Genomic DNA, 24,219 nt, shown 5'->3' on the forward strand with positions numbered 1-24,219 from the left:
AATCATCCTGTCTTTTTCTGCAGCTGATTTAGATAGATAATTTGAAATTGCATAATTACTGAGACTAAGTTACTGGACGTTTCCTAGAAATGTGTGTCCATTGGAAGCAGACTGTAAAGAGCAAAGAAGATCCATCTGGACGTCTGTTGTAGATCTTAAATCTGTTACCTGCTTCTCAAAGCTGTTTTCATGGAAATGCATGATAATTTTTATATCATCTTTTTATTATTACAGTTCATTTTTCATCCTTCAAAAGCACTTTTAGCAGGTTTTGCTTTGCATGTGCTGCTGATAGCTGGAAATACACTAAATTTGATGGTACTTGAGTTGAAAATCAAACTAAATGAAAATTGTGAACTCATGGAATACCTGATTGCTGGAGGTAAAGACGGTGGTAAATGATTTTTTTAGGCTTTAAGCACATTTGATTTATTTGTACAGGTTAAAGCAGTTTGCTCTGGTCAACATAACCTCATTTAAATACTAAATATATTAATTCTGACTGTGTTCCAGCTTTTTTGTTTGTTTTAACCTTATTAACTACTAATAGTTGATGTTATCGAAGTGCTACCAATTAAGCACTGATGGATTTACTTAACCTTTTCCCTGTTTTGTTGATTAAAATGCAGTGTTTTACTTCCAACATGTCAGGATGGGATGAAAATTGTTAGAAATGTCACATGTCAACAAAATTAATGCTCATTTTAACTCCAACTCATATTCAAGCACTTCTGTTGCCATTTATTAGCCCTCTTTTCGCTTCCTTTTTCCTGTTTGAATTGAATACATTGGCAATAATTTTGTTGGATTTCTTAACTTTGTCTTTATGTCATACTCAGCAAATGCAAATTACAACTGGCTCTTTAAAGAGATTATCTTAAAATCAATGACCAGGATTAAGATTCTAATTAAATGTAATAATGGTTACCATTCTGATTCCGGTCATAATCACATGCCATGATGTAGATAACCTTTCGACCAGATGTTAAACACATCTGGTTCTCCATCAAAATCTTTTAATATCTCTTGAATATTACATATTAGGTCTACATTTGACATTTTTACTGTCATTCCAGAAGCATGTGTTGACATTTCTTGTGCTTTCTCTTGTGCTCTGCAGGGCAGTAAAGTGCAGACCAGGGTTGGCCTCCTCATGCTGTTGTGTACGTGGATCAGCAACTGTCCGATAGCTGTCACACACTTCCTACACAACCAGGAAAACGTTCCTTTTGTATCCTTGAAGCAGCTTGAAGCCAAACACCAGTTGCATTACAATAAACGTCTGTTTTAAGTCTTAGTTTTGTTAACAAACTCTCATCTTGCTTTACTTCTTTCAGACGGACCTCGTATTTTAATTTTGAAGTAATAATTCTTTAGGAATTCTGTCACTCAACGTAAAATGATTATGAATGAGATTGCGACCATCATATTCCACTCTGTAGTTAAAAATGGGTTTAGGAGTGTGAAACTGACTGGTGGTGAATGAATCCTTGACTCCGTGACTCCTGCAGCTGACAGCACAGATCTCAGAGAACCTGGGAGAGGATGAACGGCTGGTTCAGGGCCTGTGCGCGCTGCTTCTCGGCATCTGCATCTATTATAACGACAACTCGCTGGAAAACTACACCAAGTAAGACTCCGGTTACATACCTTGAAAATAACTAGTAATCTATTATCTAAAAATTATTAGAGAACAAATTAATCAAATTTTGTGGCACAAGAATGTACACAGAAAATCAGTAAAATACATTGTGGTGAAATTATGCTGCTATAAAGAATAAGAATTATTAATAAAGAAACATAATATGCTCTTTTTTTCCAAACTCTCAGCCCTGTCAACCAGTGATATGGCTCTGATTTGCCTGCTTTTGGAAACTCCACCCTCTTTATTTCCTTTATGATGCCACAAATGTCAGTATGTGGCTCTATCTAGCAAGTGAAGAGCAGGGAAGTCAGTCCTCCATTTTATCTGCTTACCAAAGCATCTCGTCAGGTCTGTGTTTGACCCAGATTTGCATGTGTGTCCATGTGAATCTGGCATCTTCTTGTTGAGGATCTGACAGTTAAAAGTCTCCGGAGACGTAGCAGCTGCACTTTTTTTTTGCCTTTTTTTTGTCTTACCATAAACTTTGTGGGCTTTTGAATTTTTGTATGTGTTGGAACTAAAGTGAACTGTTGGGAACACTTCCTTGTTTTGAGTTTTGTTGCGGAATTACTGGAAAATCCTGAAATGGAGTGCTTTTGTTGAAGGAACTGAACTGAATTGAACTGAGGGGAATCCCAAAGTGGAATATTTTTGTAACCTGAACTAAAACGTATGGAACTGGACTGGCCTCAAAAGAACAACGTTTCCTTCACCTTTTGCTGTAATATATCCCATAAACAAGTCTTCAGGGACTTTTAATGGTTGGATCATGGACAGCTTGACATATTTCCGGAAGGTTCACAAAGACAGACACACACATCTGGGTACAACATGGACTTAAAATGAGGCAAATGCCTTGGTAGACTGACGAAGTTGAGGGCTAATTTCTCTTCACCACTTACGTTATCCCAAGTTCTATAAATACAGTAACTTGATGAGGCAAATTAGGTTTCTTTGAAAATCCTGAAGAGATCTGATTATTAAAATATTGCCAACACAGTGACAGAGACCTTTAGAAGCAGATTACAGATTTATGGCACAACTTCTAAGATGCATGGAAAAGGGGACAAATTGAAGATGTTAAAACTCTAGAAACACTTAGACACAATATAAAGAACACCCCAGTTTGTTTCAGCTTGCGGCCATAATCAGGGTTATCCTGCAATTACCTACGATGTCCTCTCTGTCCTCAGAGAGAAGCTAAAGCAGCTCATTGAGAAGCGGATCGGCAAGGAAAACTTTGTAGAGAAACTGGGCTTCATCACCAAACATGAGCTGTACTCGCGGGCGGCTCAGAAACCGCAGCCGGTCTTCCCGTCTCCAGAGCAGATGCTGTTCGACCACGAGTTCACCAAGCTGGTGAAAGAGCTGGAGGGTCAGTCAGAGACGGTTCTTAACAACAAGTGATCATTAATTCATCATTACCAGCTGCGATGTTTCATCTGGGTTTAACTGATTCTTTCTTGACAGGTATGATCACTAAAGCAGTTCACAAATCCAGTGAGGAGGAGAAGAAGGAGGAGGAGGTGAAGAAGACGTTAGAGCAACATGACAACATTGTAACCCAGTATAAAGAGCTGATCAGAGAGCAGGTAAACGCAGCCGAGTGGTACTGTTTTGTGAGTATTTGATGTTATTCATATTTGACGTTCTCTCCTGTTGACTGTTTTATTTTGATTGTGCGACCTTCAGGATGCTCAGATCCAGGAGCTGAAGGAGCAGGTCTCGTCCATGTCATCACAGAACGAGCAGCTGCAGATGACAGTCACCCAGCAGCTGTCTCAGATCCAGCAGCACAAAGACCAGTACAACATCCTCAAGCTAAAACTGGGTGGGTTCACGTCACTGGTTTAACTGGTAACGCACCGTCCCTGTGGATTATTAATGTTTTACTGCTTCGTTGTTGAGATAAAGGAGAGACAGTGATATGCAGCGACATTGCAAGATACACTTTTACGACAGTGTGCTCAGGACAACTATGTGCATCATCAGAGAGATTTTAAAGGAGTAGTTCAACATTATTCACTTTCTTTTACAAACACAGTGTGAAAATGACAGTTTCTTGGCAAGCAACAGGAAGGTGTAGGGATCTCCAAGTTTGGTGCCATCATAGAAGAATGTACTTGTAAACATTCTTCGTTATGTTGATGATATTTTTTTGCTGTCAGAAAATGAGGAGGATTTACAAACAATACACACTTCTGTTGCTGACTATGCATTTTCAGAAACTAGGTAGAGAAAGTAATCCTTTTCAAAAAAATTTGGTGAGAATCAACTTCAGTTTACAGATAGATATAAGAATATTTTTTTCTTGATGAAAGTGTGCCTTTTTCTTGTGGTGTATCAGTTCTAATAGACCCAGTGAGTAGGAATTAGGAGGTGTTAAACTAAAATGTTGAGTTATGTGTTATTCCACGTATTCCAAACTGTATCTACCTGCTCTGAAACGTCTATGAAAACCTGTTCTCCCGGACCATATGTGGTGAGCCTTTCTAAGGCTTGAGACTCTACTGAAAATACTTGGCTCATCATGTAGCTCTCCCTAACAGCTCTCTAACAAATTATTTTTACATATTGTTTAATTACGGATTAAACAAACATCATACAACAGCCTTAATGGTGCTTTTAAGCATTTTTCAAAGTACTTATTCGGGCCTTAAAATTTACTTAAGTTTTGATACCTTAAACAATCTTAGTCCAAACTCCAGCACCGCACCTAATGCATAAAAGTGGTATCAGTTTCATCTAACTCTATGAAGACAGCTAACATTGTGTTAAATCTTTTATTTAAGAAGTAAAACTGAGAGTACACTAGAATTATCCATCAGACTACAGTAAAGACAACAGCTCAGACTTAAACCATGGAGGAGTGGTTTTGACAAGATGTTGAAAAAAGACAATTTGAGTTGTCGTTTTCCTGTGAATAAGTACTGAAGAGAATGTGGTTAAACTGGACGTGTCTGACAGCTTGTATGGTTTCCTTGTTTCTCTGTAGTAATGCTGAGTACAGCAGAGTCCACAAACCCTTATCTAAAGAATTTAGATAGTGATTAAAACTATATAAGTAAAACCCAGGTTGTAAAGACACTTGGCTCTATAGAGGCTCATAAACAGGCTAAATCTATTCTAAAGTCTTCCTTTAGTGTGGTTATTTACTATAGAGCAGAGCAGGGCTGCAACTAATGATTATTTTCAATAAATTAATCTGTTGAATATTTTCTCGATCAATAGTTTTTGTTTTAAAATGTCAGAAAATGCTCAAATGTCTTGTTTTGTGCGTAACCCAAAGACAGTCAGTTAACTGTCAGATAGGAGTCAAGAAACCAAAAAGTATTTCCATTTAAGAAGTTAAAAAATTACTCAAACCAAGTAATCGATCATCAAAATAGGTGACTAATTTAATTGTTACAGCTCTAGGTGAGAGCAGCACATCTGGGTACTTTGCCCTTGCATCATGCGCCGGCCCTTTTTTTGGGCGTAAGCAGCTCCTCCTATTAAACTGGCAGTAAATGGAAATTCTGAGGTCTTTGCTAATGTGTGAATGTGACATTTTTAATTGTCGTCATATCTTCAGGTAAGGAGAACCAGGGTCAGTCGAACAGCCAGGGAGACGCCTCACAGGTGAACGGGCTGCAGACGGAGGAGCTCACACAGCTCAGAGAGGAGGTGGAAGACCTCCGCAAGCAGCACACACTCCTCCAGACACAACTCGGTGACAAAGACGCACTCATCAACACCCTGGTTAGTAGATGTCCATGTACGCTGTCTACGTGTGTGTGCTCGGAGGTCATGTCTCATTGGGGGTTCCGTCAGATAAAACCAGCGAAGAATGAAGAACAGTGTTGTTTCAGGGCTGAGCTGTTGTCAGGGGGTGCAGACTTTATCACCACATCTGTGTGCGTTTGTGTTTGTTTGTGTAAGATTCAAGTGGAGGCAGAAGAGCTGTGCACGCAAAACACACTACTCCTCCAGACACAGCTCGGTGACACCCTGGGGAGTGTTTCCCAAATAGCAACAGTGGTCTCTGGTCAACCACCTGAACATGACTGATTATAGACAAACCAAGTCATCACTGTTGCCTAAAAACAGTTGAGATCATCACACAAACCGTGTTTAGTTTTCTCTGGTCAGACACAACATCTGAACATCAGGCAGACTTTGTATAATAAATGTCATGTCCTGAACTTCAAACCATACCTTCGCTGTTGTGGTAACAGTCAGACAACATTACAGTGACGGATGCCAACAACTTAAAACAACAAACACATTGTTACAACAGGACTTGATACCATATTTGTTCCCCAGGGAGGTGTTTCACACAAGAAACGTAATGGTTCTTGTGTGAAACACCTCCCTGGGGGGTAGAAGTTCGTGCATTTGTAAGTCAGAGAGAGAAAATGAACAGTCAATTATTTTCTTAGGAGTCCAAGCAGCATTGCTTGTTTTTGTTCTGTTTAATACTTCTTTCTTATTTTTCTCTGCTTAAAGTGTTTTTGCAGCAAAACCATAAGACAGACAGGCAGGTGGTTTGCACATTTCACCCACTACTCAAGCAAAAAGACGCTCATTAGCCTCAAGGTGTTGCTGCAACAAACAACTTTACATTTTTGTAATTTCCTTAAACATCTTGATGTAGACTCAAAATTATTTCACTATTTTAATTGTTTACTTTACCTGCATCTTCTGCTGTGAAAATGTCAACTTTTATGACTTTTTCCTCAGTATTATCAAAATCCTTTTTTCATGAACTTGTGTTAGACGTTTAGGCCAATCAATGGGAAGATGAGTCAGGACTTCACTGATCTAAACTTATCAAAGGAATTTTGATCTGTCAGTCTTTTTTGATTCAACAGTTTGTATCAAAATGTTTAATTTTCTAAAATTTGCAATAACTCATGAACACAGTGAAATCTCAGTGTGAAAACAGACAAACATGTTCAGGAGTGTTCGAATCCTCAGGTGGACAAGTCCTGCTTTCTTCACGTGTGTGTGTGTGTGTGTGTGTGTGTGTGTGTTGTGTATATCTTGTCAGTGCATCCAAAAGTCTGCAGTCTGCTTGCACCCTGTTAATTTCCACTCTGTGTTTTAATAGATTATATCTTAATATATATTTTATGTAGGGTTTCTTTCCTTTTTCCACAACACAGAGAACAAAAATGGACAAAAACACATGACAAAATAGAACAAAATAAAACGAACACACTGCCAGCTCATGAAAAGATGCTATTTCTTTTTTTAAACTTTATTGAAATTATTAAAAGTTCATCATTCCAGACAATTGTTTCTTTTGTGCACATTGTAATTTTTTGTATAAATTAAAGGACAAAAATTAAATGGCACAAACTCAACCCAACAACCACAAAAAGGTAACAATAATAGAAATATAAGAAAAGGTGCATATATGCTTGTCAGCATAACTGACTTAAATATGCACAAGTGGATTGAGGTTCAGAAATAGAGGGAGAGAGAGGCCCAAAATATTGATATTAAGATTTATTAAGATATTATTATTGATATTAAGAAACTCGGGGAAGGCGTTGGACAGAGTATACCGTTTTTCTCTAAGAAACAGATAATTCTTTACTTTTTAAGCAAAAACTCCAAACATTTACTAGTTCTGGCTTCTTCAGTGTGATGATTGCCTGCGTTTCTTTGCTTCTTATCATTGAAAACTGAATATATTTGCGTTTTGGACTGTCGAGCCCAAAGTAACATTTTCAAATGTTTTGTCTTGTCAGATCAAGGAAACTGGGACTGACTCTTTTCACATTTTTCTGACATTTTACAGACTAAATATGGGCCTTTTTCCTACCCTACCCTCGAGAGTGTAGTCTTTCAATTTGAGAGTATGACTCATTGATTTCATGTTCAGATTTTATAATGCTTTCCCTCAAAGCCCTGTCCTTGCACTCAAATAGCCTCTATTTGCACTTAGATATGCTCCACTTCTGCTCAAACTTGCACTCAGGTATGTTGTTGCTCGCCCAGATTTCCTGTGCTGCAGTTTCAGCCCATCTCCTCACACTCTTCTGAGCTCTAGCAAAATGTCTGGTGTCAGATTTTTGTGCAATAATGCTTTAAAATGTGATGTCGACCAATGAAATAATACCCGCCTTGTTGCGGGCAGCCTTGGAGGCCGAGAGTGAATGATCACAGACCGTAGACAGGGTTGTTGCAAGAGCAGATAAAGAGCCAGAGAGCAGAGCAGAAATGTGAGAGCAGAGATTTCACAAGCACACAGGAGCCACCGGAGTGCGAGGATAGGGTCCGAAGCTGGAGAAGGAAATCTGTGCAAGCAAGTCATCAGAGTGCAAGCACACAGTTTGAGCAGAAGCAGAGCAAATCGAAGCACAGAGAACATAATCAGCAGATAAACTGATAATGAAAACAGTTGTTAGTTGCAGCTCTATTCTGAATATGAATCTTACAGCTGTATGTGGAGTTTTGCTTTTATCCTGTCTCAGTGGTCATGACGTTATAGTGTATCACTAACGTATTTTGTTTTTTCACTGAATGTGACCGCAGAGGTTGGAGACGTCACAGACAGCAGAAGGTTCAGCAGGAGGATCAGACAACACAGAACTGCACAAGGTTTGTATTCATCACTTAACGCTTCATCTTTCTCTAAAGAATAAGGCTGGTATTGTTTCATAGTTTTGTTATTGCCAAATCCCAACAAATCCCATGAAAAGACAAAAGCAAACAAAATTAATCTGCAGCCTCGTACTTTTTGACCACATCTTTATCAGAGTAATAGCATGAGTCATATATGTGTTTTAATGGAAGAATGGCAGTCCATGGGACAAAGAATATGGCTCTACCCAAGGATGGGTATTGTTATGATTTTATTGATGCTGCTTATTGATACTGATATTTAACAAAACTCTTATTGATACTACTCACCATAACCCTGGTGGGAAAAATAAAGACATGACATGAAAAGATGTAAAAAGATTCAAAAGTTGTTTTTGTTTTTTTCAGAAATAATGTGTTAAATTGTTTCCTGTGTTGCATTTAGCTACATTTTTGTCAAATGAGGCCAAACATTCTTGAATGTTTTTTCCTCTCAGCTGTTTATTTAAAATTACATAAATATGGATAGGAGTGTTGTTTGTCCAGGAGCTCATCGATATTTTGGTACCAAACAGTCGGGAAGTGGAACCGCTTTCATACCAGATCACGATACTCATCCCTCGCTCTATCCAGACCAATTCAGGTGTTGCAGTGAAAACACCAGTGCTCTCATTCATGTGAATGGGTGGTGCATTTAGGCTGTGGTATTAGGAAATGTTGTGGATGCTGTGGAGGAAAAAAAAACACAGCAGCCCTGTGGCAAAAGGTTGAAACAAAAGTTAACTTTCTGAGAAACGCAAACTGATATCACACTGCAGTGGCCAATCAGCGATTAGACTGCTTCACAGCCAGTCTGAAATATAACTGAAATTGGACGCTATCGAAGTGGAGTTCATGGACCAAACGGTGATATATGGTTTATTTCGTGTACCCAGCTTTGATGTCTGCATCTGGCTTGTTGTTTATGCTTCAAAAGGGCGATGCCAGGAAGCCTCCTTCAGTTTGTGTTGATGTGTTTGAGAGCGAGAAAGCTCAGCACTGAGAGAGAGGTAGAGAGTTAATGAAGAGAGAGGGCAGTGGTAGCAAGAACACCAGTGAATCAGAGAAATAAAGCCTTATTTTCTGATTGTTTACAAGACTATATCTGTCCTTTGACTACACAGGCAATAGTTGACGATAACAGAAATATAGAATATTACCAGGCTTATCCTTAAAACTTCAATCCAGAGTATTTTTCTTGTTTCAGATTTATGTATTACATATATTTTTGCACTAAGTTTTGGCTGACTTTATTTGTTTTAGGAGCTGGAGGCTCTGAGGAGTCAGGTACAGTCCCAGGCGGCAGAAATCAACCAGATGAAGACAGAGAGACAAGAGCTGCTGAGAAGAGCTGAAGCTGGGGTAAATATCTTGCAAATATGACATTTTGTACCAAATCTGTCGCAGATGCTGAATTAATGAACCTTGCACTGGTTTCCCTCAGTCCTCAGACGCAGTCCCGAGCAGTGACGGCTCATTAGACGCTGCCAAGTTGTCAGAACTGGAAAGCAGACTCGCAGCACAGACGACTGAGTCAGAGAGACTCAAGGTGTGTTTAACAAAATGCCCGTATGATGACTGTGATCTGTGAAGCATCACAAATGTACTTTCAATCTCTGACCTCTTTGAAATTATTTATTTGTCTATACCCCCCACCTGTTACTGTCCCTTTCCCCACATCTTTCCTTTCCTTCTTCTTTGTTGGTTCAGGAGGAGGCAAAGAGCTTTTCGGATAGCCGGGCGGAGCTGGAGCAGCAGCTGGCTTCAGCCACCAGCACGGTGGCCATCCTGCAGACAGAAAAATCAAAGCTGCAGACGGAGGTGCAGGAGTCAAAGAAGGAGCAGGACGACCTGCTGATGCTGCTGGCAGACCAGGACCAGAAGATCCACAGCCTCAAACAAAGACTCAAAGACCTCGGAGAGACGGTAAAACAACTATCCGTGTTATGTTCTTTTTCTAAAGTAAAATACAAATGCAGAAAATATGAAATACCATTTGAGACAACCCAGTTTTCAGTTCAGATCTGTTTTTAATGTGTTGCAAGACATTTCAGGAGCTAAATAAGCAGTAAATATCAGGTCTGAGCATTTCTTGGTTTGAATGAGAAGGGGCTGTCTCCAAAAAAACAGTTTCAGTCAGGCTGGGTATATGACGTCATAAACCTAAGGAACCAATCCCGTTCATCGAGGGGGTAGCACTACACATGTCATTATCAGTGATGCCCAGCCCACAAGAGAAGCTGGATGCAGCTAGTTACTGCGATTCGTTGGCAAAAACAGAGGAGCAGTGGAGGGGTGGAGGTGGAGGTTAGGTGGTGTGGGTGTGTGTGGAGAGAGTGGGGGCTATTTGCATATACATGAATCCTTGAATACTAGATGAAGGCTAGTTGTAGAGCTGTATGTAAGCCATTTTAACAAGGTAATTGAATTTATCTTGTAAAAACAAAAACATCAGACACAGTTTATTACTTCTTGCATTGTTTAAAACATGACTGGAGGTGTGCTTCAAATTATTTCAATAGATTATGTGTGCAATCCAATCAATTCTGTTGACATTTAAAATATTAATAATTAATAAAAAAAAAATGTCAGAAATTGATTCAGCATCCTCAATAACCCCCAAAACCACTCTAATATTGTCCAAAGCGACTGAGCAGTTGATGAAATATTTCCCATATAGATGATTATGCTAATTGATGCTATGCTAATTGTGCAATTTGCAGCCCATTACCCTGTGAGGGGACTCACAATTGGGCATTATTGGAGATAACAAAGGCAAGTACCACAACAAAGTAGAATAATATGACTATGGCTAAATAATATTTTCAAAAAAGAGAGAAGGGAGTATAATACAAAGCTAATTATGCTAATTGTGCAACATTGCAGGTTAGCATGCAGCAGTTTCTAAATGCTGGCGACCCATTCTGTACATTTCTATCATAAAACTTTGGGGAATTCAACATTTCCAGGCTCATTATAAGGCTCTATAAGGCTGGCACATAGACTATTAGTCAGTCCCTAGTCTTCGCAGCTCCCAGTGTGACCAGTTAACTGTGATTTTAGTTTGTAGCAGCAGCGAAGTAGTGACTAGTGAGCTTTATGTCAGAGCAACAACCTCAAACACTCAGCTGTGTTTTGTGTGTTTGCTCTAGTTAGACTGTGACACTTTCCTTGCAGGTGGACGATGAAGACGACCTCGACGCCAGGGACCAAACAGACGATGATGACGAAGAAGAGGAGGAGGACGAAGATGAGGACTAGAGGGGAAAATAAAACACTGAAAGAATAAGAAAAAGGAGAGAGATGGGAGTTTTGTCTGCCAGCAGGCAAGAAAAGACTTGACAGAAACACACATGAGAAACTGAAGCACAGGACTAATATACTGACTCAGTTTCTCTCTCAGCTGCCATGCTACCTACACTTTCTTTACCCTCTGTGTCACATCACATGTTCATGTTAGTTATCTGGACATTTCTTTGTTCAACATGTGGTTCCTCAGTTTTCAGTGACAGCTGAAACATGTCAGTGCATTCATCTCGGCCACGTTCACCATCAGTTCATGATGGATTTCTACCAGTCTTGTGTTTATTGTAACGTGTTGTCGTCACATATTATTAGGTTACTTTAACACACACAAGTCATCTGGTTAATTTAGAGAGGAGGATTTAAAATGTAGCAAAGACGCAAACAGATTTGATATTATTATTCTCATTTTATCATAAACATGCTGTTGAAGCTCTCCAGGCTTTTTTCCCATCCTGCTCTGCTGCTCCCACCAGATGCACCTGCAGCATTATTCGCATCATCACCTGCAACGTGTCACTGTGCTGAATTCATCTTCACACCCCGATCAGTTCAGTTCAGCGTGTTACAGTATTTCAACACTTGTTCCATTTCACTTTGAGGACACAACCTAACCGCTCTACAATATGCTGCAAAACACTGACAGAAAAGATGTAAAGACAAAAAAGATATTTTTGCAACTTTTTGTCCAGTTCTGGCATCCAGCTTCTGTATGATATTGTGTAACTTATCAATTTATGAGCCACATTGAAATGAATAAAGAATCTATCAGTCTGTATGCTTGTATGGAGGAATAATTGTAGATAAAATAAATTTTACTAAATCCACAGTTGGACTTTTGTATTTGACTGTTCAGGATTATTTTTGTCTGAAAGTAAAGCTGGTTAACTTTTTCCCAACCTGGGGATTCGCCAAAACTTCACAGGGGTTGTAGATGCCCCGTTCTTGATTTTAATGAGTGTAGGAGAGCTCTAAAAATATATTAGTACGATAAGAAAATATAAACTTTATTGATCCCACAGCAGGGAAATTCACATTACAGCAGCTCAAAGAAGTACAGGTAGAAAAAGGAGTGAGTGACAGATAAATAAAGATAAAATAAAAATACAAAATTATTAAAAATATTGAATTTGACAAACTGTAAACTCAGACTATATACACCTTTCACTTATGCAGATACATGGAGACATGGAATAACATACACTACAAAATGTATTATTTTTAGTTTATTAAATAATTATCTAAAATGTCACAGGATAAGGGCACAGTGAAGACCAAATACTTTGACAGAACCTTCATTCGTCCTGCATAAGTAAAGTATGTATCTAAACAACCAAAGAGTTAGTGGAACAAGGGCTGATTTTCAAGAGACAAAACACTAGATTTTTCAAAAAAAAAAAAAAAAAAGCCTAGTAAGTATGTATGATTGTTTAAAATAAAAATAATGCATTCATTCACCATTCAGACAGTGTTTGCTAAAAAGTTCCTGTTCACAGGAAATTATCTGCTCAAAATTCATCCAAATCGCTCGTTTCTTGCAGTTATTACATTTACTGTTTGTGTCAACTGTACACTTTATCAGTTGTGTACTGGGTACTGTTACTGTGACTCATTCAATATAAGATTAAATTTCTATAAAATATGTTTCTTTATATTAGAAAGAATGTAGTTTGGTAGATTCTACTGCAGAAAGAAAATACTTCCTACACAAAACTGCTCACAACATTGTCTTTGGATTTTCGTGGAAAACCCACATCATGATTTTTGGAAAGAGACACTGGTTTTAAATTTTCAAAATGTATTTTTTTGGAACACTGAGCCCCACAGAACTTGTCCCATTTAGTCCAAACTTAGTGTTTAAAAGCTTGAAACAAAAAGGTTTTGCAAGATTGAAACTAAATCTTGAAGCCTTGTGTAATGTTTTGATAGGAAGAAAAAAAAATCAAATCTCTGCAAACATTTTGTGTTTGTGTTTCTGTTCTTCACAACCTCAGCACTGTTTTTACAGTGTTTCTCCAACAAGTTTTCAGAGTTTCAAATCTTCTCTGTGTGTTAGTTTGCTTTCCAAGTTTGAAACCTTGTTAATGGTGATCTGAAAACTGGTGCACATATGTTGGGGGAAAAAAAAAAGTTTTGAAATGTTGAAACTTGAGTTGCTAATGGGTGAATCTTTATTTTGAAACTTTTGCAGATGTACATTTGCACTCGCACTGCAGACTCTTCTTTCAGAGTTGAGTTTACAACACCCACGTTTTAGAGATCTGCCCACACAGTTGTGAGCTCGCTAGTCGTGATTTCTGGCAGCGTTGGCACACAGCTTACAAAACATTCTTCATCAGATTTCTTGACATTCATCCCAATGACATCTGGATAATATAGACGTCAACACTGTAAACCAGAAATACAGTAAACTCACATCTTCCCCAGTCTCTCATTTCCACACAAACATAAATATAAGAGGTGCAGACAAAAATAGAAAGTGGGTTTTGTAGAAATAAAGACATAAAAACAATTCGGAGAGAAGCTTCATCGCATTCTTCCACTTAAGGATTATACAAGAAACAAACAAGCCAACATTTGACGAAATATTAAACACTTAAAATATGACACTTTAATATGCAGCCATTTTCTCCAAACTCAGTCACTTGAAGTTAAAAAGGAGGCCTCCAGTTTCTGACAACAATTAGCCATCTAGTTGAGAAAAGACTTGTGACATCCACAATATAAGAATGAATCTTCTGCCAGAGTCATTGGATTTTGGTCACAGTGCACGTGTAAGTGTACCCTCCTCTCCCCCACAGCTCCAAACTTAACCTTAAAGGAAGGGACCAATTTAAAATTTTAGATTTTATCAGCCTTCCCTTGAATCTATCGACATTAATTAATGTTGCTGCAGATATCATCTCATCAAATGTTCATCAAATGAGATAAATTACCAAATGAAACTGACATGATGACTACAGGTTGACAAAATTACTCAAAGAGGCTTTTCACGAAACCGCTTTGCTGAACTGTGCTGTACTTTGTGCAAAATTATGAGCAGGTACTGATTGACTGTCATTTGCATGATTGCCGTTTCTAACTGAAGTTTCTTGCTCCTTCTCTCAATAAAATTCTCCTCTGAGAAAATTTCATGCACATGTGGAGGCTGCATGAACAAACACGACGACTGTTTTACACTCCAGGACGAATTCAAAAATCTAACAACTTGTCCGAGCAGTTCAACTATTCAACCGCCGAGCCTCTGGGGCACGAACAGACCACTGACATAGTTCACACTTGTTTTTTTTGTTATTGTTTTTTGTAGTTCAACCACGCCTAAAAGCACTGGAAGCAGTCTGAAGACTTAAAAAACATGTTGTTTGCCATGTTTCCACACAGCCCTGCCCAGATGACGAGCAGCACTCCTGGATCTGCTCTCCTTCAGCCTGCAGCAGTCTGAGTCTCGAGTCTGCTCAGGAGGAAATCTCACAGAAGCCCTGAGAGGCAAATGAGGGAAAAAAAACTGGTTAAATGCAGGGAAAAAAGGAAATTTTGTTTTAACCTGGATAACCTTTTGAAGTTCCACAAGTTAAAGAAAAAAAAAGTTTTTCTAAGTTACTTTTTTCATCAGTGAAAGCAGGTGAAAAACTGTATCTTGTACCAGACGTGTCCTGGCGGCTCAGTTGGTACAACATGCGCCTCATGTACCGAGGTTGAGTCCCCTGCAGCCCTTTGTTTGCTCACTCGTCTCTCAGGGCTCCTTCACTCTGGTTTTACACACTGTGTGAAAAAAAAACATGGATTTCAAGATTCATCAGTGTATTATTCACCCGATTTAAAATCTCAGGTCTCAGTCCAAATCAAGGGAGGAAGCTGACCAGTTGACCAGTGATGTGATCACAGACATGATGTGGAGGTTTTCTAGGAAGGAGGTGCAGAGTTTTTATGAAACCTGAAATGAAGGAAATTCAGTGACACTCTCATCTTATTTGACACAACTGGATCAATGCTGTTATTTTGTCATTTTACATTATTGTAATTATTCCTTGATAACAAGTAAAATAATTGACTTTAAGTGTTAGTGAGACTTGTAAAGGGCATGTGTGGTCGATCTTTGCATTAGTAATGCTTGCTACTTTTACTACTTTAAGTATGTTTTCCTGATATTCGAGGAACATTTTCACTGCAGGACTTTTACTTGAAACAGAGTATTTTTACAGTGTGGTATTAATACTTTCACTAAAGTACAGGATCCTTCCTCCATCACTGACAGGAGCTGTGTTTCATCTCAGGGTGGCCCCTGTTTTCATGGACCCTCTTGTTGTGATGGCTGCATTTCAACACTAGAGGGCGACAGACGCCCTCAAATAGAGATGTGCACCAGACGTCACTCACAAAATGACAAACTTTGTGTTCTTTCACACATTATCTGAGGACTGCATGAGGAATTAAGATGAGATTGAGTTATAATTGTTCAAAAGATACTTAAAACATAATTTGATGTGACTTTTTAAAAAAAAAACATCTGTCTCTGTTAGTGTTCAACTAGTCAGTATTTAACCCCCTACAGTACAGTGTTGTATTTTGGCCCTTTATGTTCACACAATACATCCTCAGTAATACTCAGTAAAGTGTCAGGGCCCTAAAGAATCTAAGAGCAGTGTTTTAATTTGTTTTTCATTTTCTTGTTTCATTACTTACCATTATTTTATGGTGTTGCTTTAAGTTAATGCATGCTACAGTTTACCCCCATTTTTTTATTTCTTCAAATTATGTTTACTTGGTATATTTTCTGACAAAAACCACAACTTATTTTGGCATCATAATGTGCACCACAGGTGGCTTTTCTCACCTGAGAGCTGAGGATCAACATTTGATTATCTAAACGTGATCCAAATCTTGTGTAGACTGAATGCTGTGTATATCTTCCATTTAGTTAAGGATCTCCTCAGTCAAAGCAGCTGCCCCCCCCCCCCCCCCCCCCACACACACACAGAATCAACACCGTAAGGAATCCATGCAAATACTGTATGTATTGTGCAGTGAGTGTGCGCTCGGTACTGACCACATTTCAGCAGTAACACCCGCCTCAGAGCCCCGAGGCCAAACTGATCTGCGAGCCTCTTCTTCTCTGTGTGTCTGTGCTGCTTTGTGTACGTTTTTCTCTTCCTGTACCCATCAAACACAGCTCACACACGAGGCGACACGTGACAGCTCCGGTGCTCCACAAAGGTTTGCTGTGTGTCAATTAGATCAAAACCTTTTCATGGATATAAACAAATTTTGCACCAGTGTCAACTGAAATTATGAAGATCCTGAGGAACTGTGAAATGTCTGGGAGACATACAAACATATCCCAAACATCTCACAGGAGCTACCTTTCTTTCAAATACGAAAATCTTTCTTATTTGGTTGAAAATAACACATTTCTTAAAGTCCTACAGAGCATATTGAAGAAACACTATAGTTTCTGCTGTTTTATGATATAAAATGTATTTTAATTCCATAACTTATACATTATATCTATAAAAGTATTAATTATTTAGTTAGAGGAAATCCATTAAGGCTTTTGGCCTTTTTAAAATTCTTCCTGCACACAGATTACGTTTGTTATTTTAATACCAGTTATTCGTTTTTATGTAGACAAGGAAATTCTATTTATAGGGATGTAACAGTGTATTAACTGCTGCAATAAAAATGTCTTGATACTGTACCGAACTGTGACAATATATCTGACAAGATATTACATGGTTGATTATTGTATTTTCTAAAAGCACTGCTGACTGCTGCATTGATTTTGTAGTTTTATTACAGAAGGAAAACAGATGCACTTTTTGAAACATTGTCATTGTCATGTCAGTTTTTTGTCACATTTAATTACAGTGAAGTCAATGTGATTTACATTAAAGTACAAACAGCAACAAGCTACATGAAATTATCACAAATAAGATACTAGAGCAAACAACACTGACAACTACCCACCCTCCAAAATACAAGCTGCAAAACAAAACAAACAATTTTAACATGTGAAAGTAAACAAAACCTGTATTAAAAATATATTTACAACGTACATAACTTACTTACAAAAAGGAGAAAAGGATTAAAAAGTAAAAATAAGGTAAAATGCAATAAAACAATAAACGTGTAAACAACATGAAACACAACAAATATGCAAACATGAGTCAAATTAACATTATTTTGCAGTGAACTCTGGTGAAGTCACTCCACCTGTGAACCTGAATGAGTTTATTTTTGCACTTCATCTATTTAAATAACAGTCACACTTGTAACTATCATTTTTGCTGTTTTGTACATTTTTTCATGTCTTATTGTGTTTTCTCTACTTTTCTATTCATGCTATTTTAACTGACAGTACTTGTCTTAATCTTAAGTTTATATTTCTAGTACTATGTTTGTTGTTATGCACCAACATGTCACAGCAAATTCCTCGTAAGTGAAAACCTACTTGGCAATAAAACAGTTTGTGATTCTGATTCTGATTTTGTTTGTTTACCTTGATAACAGATGTGAAAATACTGATTTGTGGTTCACAGGAAACTAGAGAGAACTTGTCTGACAGCTTGTTTGAAGGCTTCCACGCAGCTGACATGAGAAATACATGCAAATACAAGAAATAAATGGTGCTGGCACCTCTGTGCAAGCTTTGTTTAAAAAGGATGATTCACCCCAAAACTAAAAATATATATTTTTCCCTGGCCTGTAGTATCTAGATACTTTTTTTTTAGTTATTGCCTGTAGATATATCTGCCTTCTCTCCAACATAACGGGACTAAATGGCACTGGGGTTGTGGTGTCAAAGCACCAAAAAAATACATCTGAAAAACTCAAAACCAGCATCTCTTTCCAAGAATCACGACCTGGTTGCTCAAGATAATCCACAGACCTTGTTGTGAGCAGTTTCATGTGGGAGCTATTTTCTTTCTAGTAGAAAGGAAAGTAGATTCTATTGCAGAGACAAAGTATTTTCAAAATGAAACAGCTCGCAACAAAGTCTATGGATTATTCTGAGGAACGGGGTCATGATTTTTGGAGAGAGACGCTGCTGTTGAGTTTTGTAAGTGTGTTCTGTAAGTGAGTGTCATTTAGTCCTGTTATACTGCAGAGAGGGCAGACATCTCTGCAGCTGATATCTCCACAGCTCACACCCAAAAACTCTAGATAGATAAAATCAGAATTTGAAATCAGATGAATGAACCTGTTTACATTGTCACAGTCAAGGAGTCTACTTAAAAAAAAAAAAAGCAGAAGTGGATTTTTATTTAGATAATTTTGTTTATATTTTGTGATGATTATGGTGGAGACATTGCAAAAACTTTAATAAATCGATGAGTTTATGTAAGAAATTATCTACAGCTTAATTTCTGCAGGGGATAAGAATCGGGTCTCAAGTGGTTTAACTTTAATTGCATGTTGGGAAGTCAACTTTTAAAGGCACAGTTCACCACAAAATCAAGATTGCTGAGTTTTGGAGACGTCAGCTGTAGAGATGTCTGGACGGCACTCAGCTTGCTGTGCTCAAAACACCAAAAACTAATAAATACATTTTAAAAAGTAGTTATATAATAAGATAGATAATAATAGACTTTGTTGTGAGCAGTTTCATGTGGGAACTACTTTCTTTCTAGGTGTAGAAAGGGGAAGGGGAAAATATGTATTTTGGATTTAGGGGTGAACTGTCCCTTTAAAAACAAGCAATTAAGGGGAAATTTATGCAAGGAGGACAAGAGTTTATGTAAGATATTTTATTTGGCCTCATTTCTGCCGGGAATAAAGTCGGTTTTGAAGGGGTTTAACTATCATCTCATGTCAGGAAATCAGTTTTTACAGCCTCTAGTTGCACTTTAAAGACACAATATGTTTGACATCAACCTGCCTCGCCCCTCCCTTCCTCCACCCTCCTCCTCCTCTCTCGTCGCATCCTGTACTCGCATCTCTCCTCCTCCTCCTCCTCCTGCTGCTCCTCTGGGTCTTGTTTTCCTTTTTTTCCTCCTCCCCTCATGGTGTCCGCTGTGTGCACAGGAGGGACCTGCTCTGTCTGTGAGCTTTTCTTTCCTTCTTTTTCGGGGACTCTGAAGGTCGCGCCGGGCATCATGACTTCTAAATGACCACCATGCAACAACCACCGCTGTTATAACGCGACTCGTCTCCACCCGGCGGCTCCACCGGCTCCAGCTCCACCGACTCCTCTCTTCAGGGAAAACTACCACCACCTGCCGACGCATCTCCGCCATATGACCGTCTCAAAGGTGAGTTTCGTCCGGTCTGAAGTCCTGCAGCAGCGGCGCCGCTCTCTGCTCTTCGTGCTCGGTGCGTGTGGCTGCAGGATAAACGGATTTGTAGCGCTGACAGGTTTATTTTCGGCGGTGTGGCTCTCAGCAGCAGCAGCAGCAGCAGCAGCAGCAGCAGCGTGGTGCTCTGGTGCAGCTCTGCCATGAGGCTCCTCTCACTCCTCTGACCGGTGTGTCCAGGACAGGCAGGGAAACACAACTCAGCTCTGTGAGAGTGTGACAGTGAAGTTGATTCTTGAGCTGCAGCATGTAGATGTTTAACATGACAGACCCGTGAGCCTCTTTGACCCTGTTTTTTTTTTTTTTTTTAACAGATTCAGTTTGTTGTTTTATGATCTGCTACAGAGGTGCACAGCTGTTTCCACTCAAACTCCTCAAAATCACATTTCTAATGATGTTTTCCTCATTGACGTAACTTCAAAATGAGATGATCAACGAGAAATAAAACCAATGATGATCTGATTAAGTGTTTTGGCTGTAAACTGACCGCCATTATTCTTCATTATTCATTTGACAGTTGTTTTCTCAATGAATCGATTATTGTTGGTTCCATAAAAAGTCAGAAAATTATTACAAATGTTGATCACTGTTTCCCAAAGTCCAAGGTGATGTCCTCAAATGTCTTGTTTTGTCCACAATTCAAATGTCAGAGAGAGGTAAAAAAAAAACAAACAAAAAAAAAAACAGTCAGTGATTCATTTTATAGTCAGTCAATAATTGTTGAATTCATGAAGTTAGAGCCTAATCAATACAGGATTTTTGGTGCTGATACACAATATGTAGTGAAGAATTCCAATATCAATACATCAGCTGACATCCTTCATACAGAATATAAAATGTGTGCATAAACACACACTTTTTGAAATGGAGGCAGGATATTTTACAGTTTAACACTAAACTTTATGAAAAGTTTTTGCAACACTGTCTTAAATGACATCAGGGCACTGAAACAGTAAACTTTTACTGGTATATTTTATTGTAAATACCTATAAAGAATAGAAAGTTTACCAGCGCTTGAGCTGTGTTCCCACCTTTTTTTGAAAAACCAGGAAGTGAGACAGGGGTCCTTATGGTATAGCTAAACGTTTTTATGCCTGATTAAATCCTGTTTCTTTAAAAAGCTGATGGAGCTGACGGAAATCTGGAACTTCAAAGGGCCAACTTTTTCATAAAAAACAAACAAACAGACAAACAAAAAATATATATAATAGCACATTTTACACATGTTATCAGTAGGTATTGTTAGTTTTAGATTTCTAAGATTTTTGACACATTTTTAAATAGTTTGAAGTTGTGACTTCTTGTCAGGGACAAGGGTGTTTTCTGACACAGAGCAAGTTTAGAAATGAAATAAATTCAAGCTCCAGAACGTTTTGTATATTACATATATTTCATTTATATAAATCCTTAAAGAATACATTTTAACCAAAAGATTTGAATTAGCGTGTTAATAATTTGACTAATTTTTAAAGTCATTTATGAATAAAATACTATCTTTAAAACTGAAAATACAATCTGGGACAATAATATCAGTCAGTCCAAAAAGTCAAAAATATCTAGTTTACTATCATGTAAGATGAAGAAAAGCACCAAATCCCCAGCAAATTGGTATTTTTGTTGGTAAAAATGAGTGATACGATAAATGTTTCAACCTTAGATAAAACCATGACCTGTTCTTTATTTTGTGTGGAGGACGTCTGAAGCTTTTCCACATTTCATGTTAGAAACCACTGAAACTCAGATTATTTTTAGAGAAACGTCACACACAGTTGTAAAGTGTAAAATTTTAAAACTACATAAAGATTTGTACTGTATGTAGCATTGATACGATTCAGAGTTGATGAGTTCATAACTTGATTGAAAGAAAATAAATCTCTTTCTCTTTTTGGTTTGGACAAAACAAACTAGGGCTGCAGCTAATGATTATTTTTATTGATGAATCTCCCATTTATTTTCTGGATTAAACAGTTTAGATATCCAAGGTAGGAAATGTTAAATATAGCCAGTATTTAAAAAAATAACAAAATATTAAGTTTGCTGTACAGTACATGTCAAAGAATAGCATCAAATCTGTTTCATGTTTGCTGATTTTCAGTTGACTCATGAAGTAATTGGCAAAATTATTTCAACAGTTGTTTATTTTGTACCTGAGGCGTCCACACTTTCAATTTAGAAACCTCTGATCCTAATTATTTAAAACATTTTTTTTAATCATAAACTCTTTAAAAATGTAATTTTCTCAAAGCTACAAACACCCATATGTAGAGCTGAATCAATTTGCTAAATGATGAGTCATTAATACCAAAGAACACCTGCTAATTGATTTATTATTTTCCCTGTGTTTCCTTCCTGTAATGGTCATCTTTCATTGTGTTTTTTCCAGATCCTATGCAGGAAACAATCTAAAAAAATTAATGGTTATTTGTCGGGTGCAGCTCCTGATTCACACGTCCCCTCAGCCACAGTATCTCCACATACTGTGTTGTACCCGTTCAGTTAATGTCACCTTCATGTTGGCAAACACGTCCATTAGTTACAAGTGAAATCTATTATTTTGCCTCCGTGGGTGGCTGCGTTCAGTCCATCCACCAGTTCAGCAGATGGTTTGGATCCATTGTTTTTAGTCACTCTCGTCTGGAAGGACGTAAACAAACTTAAGACAAAAGAAAAGCAGTTTGAGAACTCTGTGTTTAATGACCCGAGTCTAATGTTCCCCACATGTGGAACAGTGGGAGAAATTTAGGACTTTGTGCCAACTGGCTCCTCCATTGTGGCACAGGGGGCAAGTCCCGGGCATGCAATCTGTTTGGACCGGAGTGCAGTTTAATGTCGATACGGCCGATAATTTAATATCACTTTTAATGTATATGACAATATTGGAAAATATTATTTTTTTCAATCATGTTCTCCAACTTCAGTTTTTAGCATTAGCTCAAACTGAGCCTACAGGCCTGGCAAACTGCAGTGACCACACCAAAATGAAGAATTATATGCTTGCCTATATATTAACTGTAATTTTAGAGATTTTTATGACAAGAGCATGTGTGCAAGCTTAAATTTTTTTTTTTTTTGTCAGAAATGTCCTCTTTCTGTAGGCCTAATCCAAAAATGCTTAACACAGATAATAGTAAGGTTAAATACCACAACTGGCATAAAGAAAGCTGTGTAGTTCTGTGGTAGTTCAGATAAGAGAGCTCAACATTTTGGGAAATACAGTTATTTGTTTTTTTATCCTTTTATGAAAGTTCAGTGAGAAGATTGATACCACTCTCATGTCTGTGCGTGACAGAGCTGAAGCCGGGAGACGATTAGCTTAGCTTAGCTTAGCTTAAAGACTGGAAACATGGGACATATAGCTAGCTTAGCTCAACTCCAGAGTAGATATGACTACACAAGCAGGGAGAAACAGTAAGTTTCCACAGGACATATTTCCACTTAAAATGACAAATTCTCCCTTTTACATTGCAGCATGTGTATGAATTAAACAAACATGAGACAACATGTTTTTTTTAGCTAACTTTAGAGGTGATTGAACTATGAACAGAGCCAGGCTAGCTGTTTTTCACTGCTCGCAAGCTAATGGCCTTCTGGCTCTAACTCAAAATTTAACACACAGACATGAGAATAGTATCGATCTGCTCATCTAACCCTCAGTAAGAAGGCAGATTATCACATTCCCGAAAAAGTTAAACTGTTCCCTGAGAGGTCAAAGGTCATGTCCAGGCTATATAATCCACATTAGGGATGATATCTGTGTTTCCAGGGTTCTATATGCTCCTAAGGTAATGTTCCCCAGCTCAGCATTAATATGACACATTTGGGACACCAATGAGTTTTATGTTCTCAGTAATGTTAATTCCCCAGGTCAAATGTTTAATGTATGTTTCTTTGGGTTGGTATGTTGAAATCTTTTGCAGGCAAGACATTTTTTTTTGGAGGAGAGATTTTGACATCTATCTCCACAGTGGCTGAACGGATTTTTACCGTTCAAACTGCATTTGAAACGTCCATCTCCCTTTGTTCTTCTTCATTTTGAACTGCAAAGATAGCTCTCACCAGTCTCTTACAATGTTAGTTTATATCAAGACACATTAGACTCTCTGTCCCAGCTCTGTCATCAGGGCAGAGCATTAACAGAAAGGTCGGTTGCTACACTTTTGTAGGACAGTGCAGACATATTTGATAAGGTTACATGGACTAAAACTTATCAAGTGTTGGTCTGTGGTGTCATGCAAATTCATATAGGCGTGTGTGGGTACAGCATGTTCACCAGCTTTTCATTCACAAGCCTGACCGGTGTTTCAGAACGCGACAGGCAGTAATGTGCTGAGTTCAGGTGTGACACAAGAGTCATGACTTGAGGTAGTT

General features: G+C 38.2%; 2 protein-coding genes and 1 long non-coding RNA gene across 7 annotated transcripts in view; 2 read left to right on the forward strand and 1 right to left on the reverse strand.

Annotated features, from left to right (window-relative positions):
• uso1 (USO1 vesicle transport factor) overlaps nucleotides 1–12,387 on the forward strand; it is a 28,261-nt gene extending 15,874 nt beyond the window's left edge. For all 5 annotated transcript variants that reach the window (XM_084715190.1, XM_084715188.1, XM_084715191.1 and 2 more), the window contains 11 exons: nucleotides 1,121–1,231; nucleotides 1,512–1,630; nucleotides 2,839–3,020; nucleotides 3,116–3,237; nucleotides 3,338–3,476; nucleotides 5,220–5,386; nucleotides 8,171–8,236; nucleotides 9,521–9,619; nucleotides 9,702–9,806; nucleotides 9,968–10,183; nucleotides 11,435–12,387. In XM_084715190.1, the coding sequence (XP_084571316.1) occupies nucleotides 1,121–1,231; nucleotides 1,512–1,630; nucleotides 2,839–3,020; nucleotides 3,116–3,237; nucleotides 3,338–3,476; nucleotides 5,220–5,386; nucleotides 8,171–8,236; nucleotides 9,521–9,619; nucleotides 9,702–9,806; nucleotides 9,968–10,183; nucleotides 11,435–11,518 (1,410 nt within the window). In that variant the 3' untranslated portion in view covers nucleotides 11,519–12,387. The remainder of the gene's footprint in view (nucleotides 1–1,120; nucleotides 1,232–1,511; nucleotides 1,631–2,838; nucleotides 3,021–3,115; nucleotides 3,238–3,337; nucleotides 3,477–5,219; nucleotides 5,387–8,170; nucleotides 8,237–9,520; nucleotides 9,620–9,701; nucleotides 9,807–9,967; nucleotides 10,184–11,434) is intronic.
• Nucleotides 12,388–14,839: 2,452 nt separating this feature from the next.
• Nucleotides 14,840–16,732, reverse strand: LOC146329824 (uncharacterized). The gene is made up of 2 exons (XR_014769117.1): nucleotides 16,608–16,732; nucleotides 14,840–15,039 (listed from the first exon to the last, which is right to left on the reverse strand). It is a non-coding gene; the product is annotated as an uncharacterized LOC146329824 (long non-coding RNA).
• Nucleotides 16,733–19,534: 2,802 nt separating this feature from the next.
• coro2aa (coronin 2Aa) overlaps nucleotides 19,535–24,219 on the forward strand; it is a 60,426-nt gene continuing 55,741 nt past the window's right edge. Inside the window, exon 1 of the mRNA XM_084715193.1 lies at nucleotides 19,535–19,809. Coding sequence (XP_084571319.1) covers nucleotides 19,795–19,809 — 15 coding nt within the window. The 5' untranslated portion in view covers nucleotides 19,535–19,794. The remainder of the gene's footprint in view (nucleotides 19,810–24,219) is intronic.

The sequence above is a fragment of the Lutjanus erythropterus genome, chromosome 3 (assembly GCF_056507025.1).
Source record: "Lutjanus erythropterus isolate fLutEry1 chromosome 3, fLutEry1.hap2, whole genome shotgun sequence".
Lineage (NCBI taxonomy): Eukaryota > Metazoa > Chordata > Actinopteri > Lutjaniformes > Lutjanidae > Lutjanus > Lutjanus erythropterus.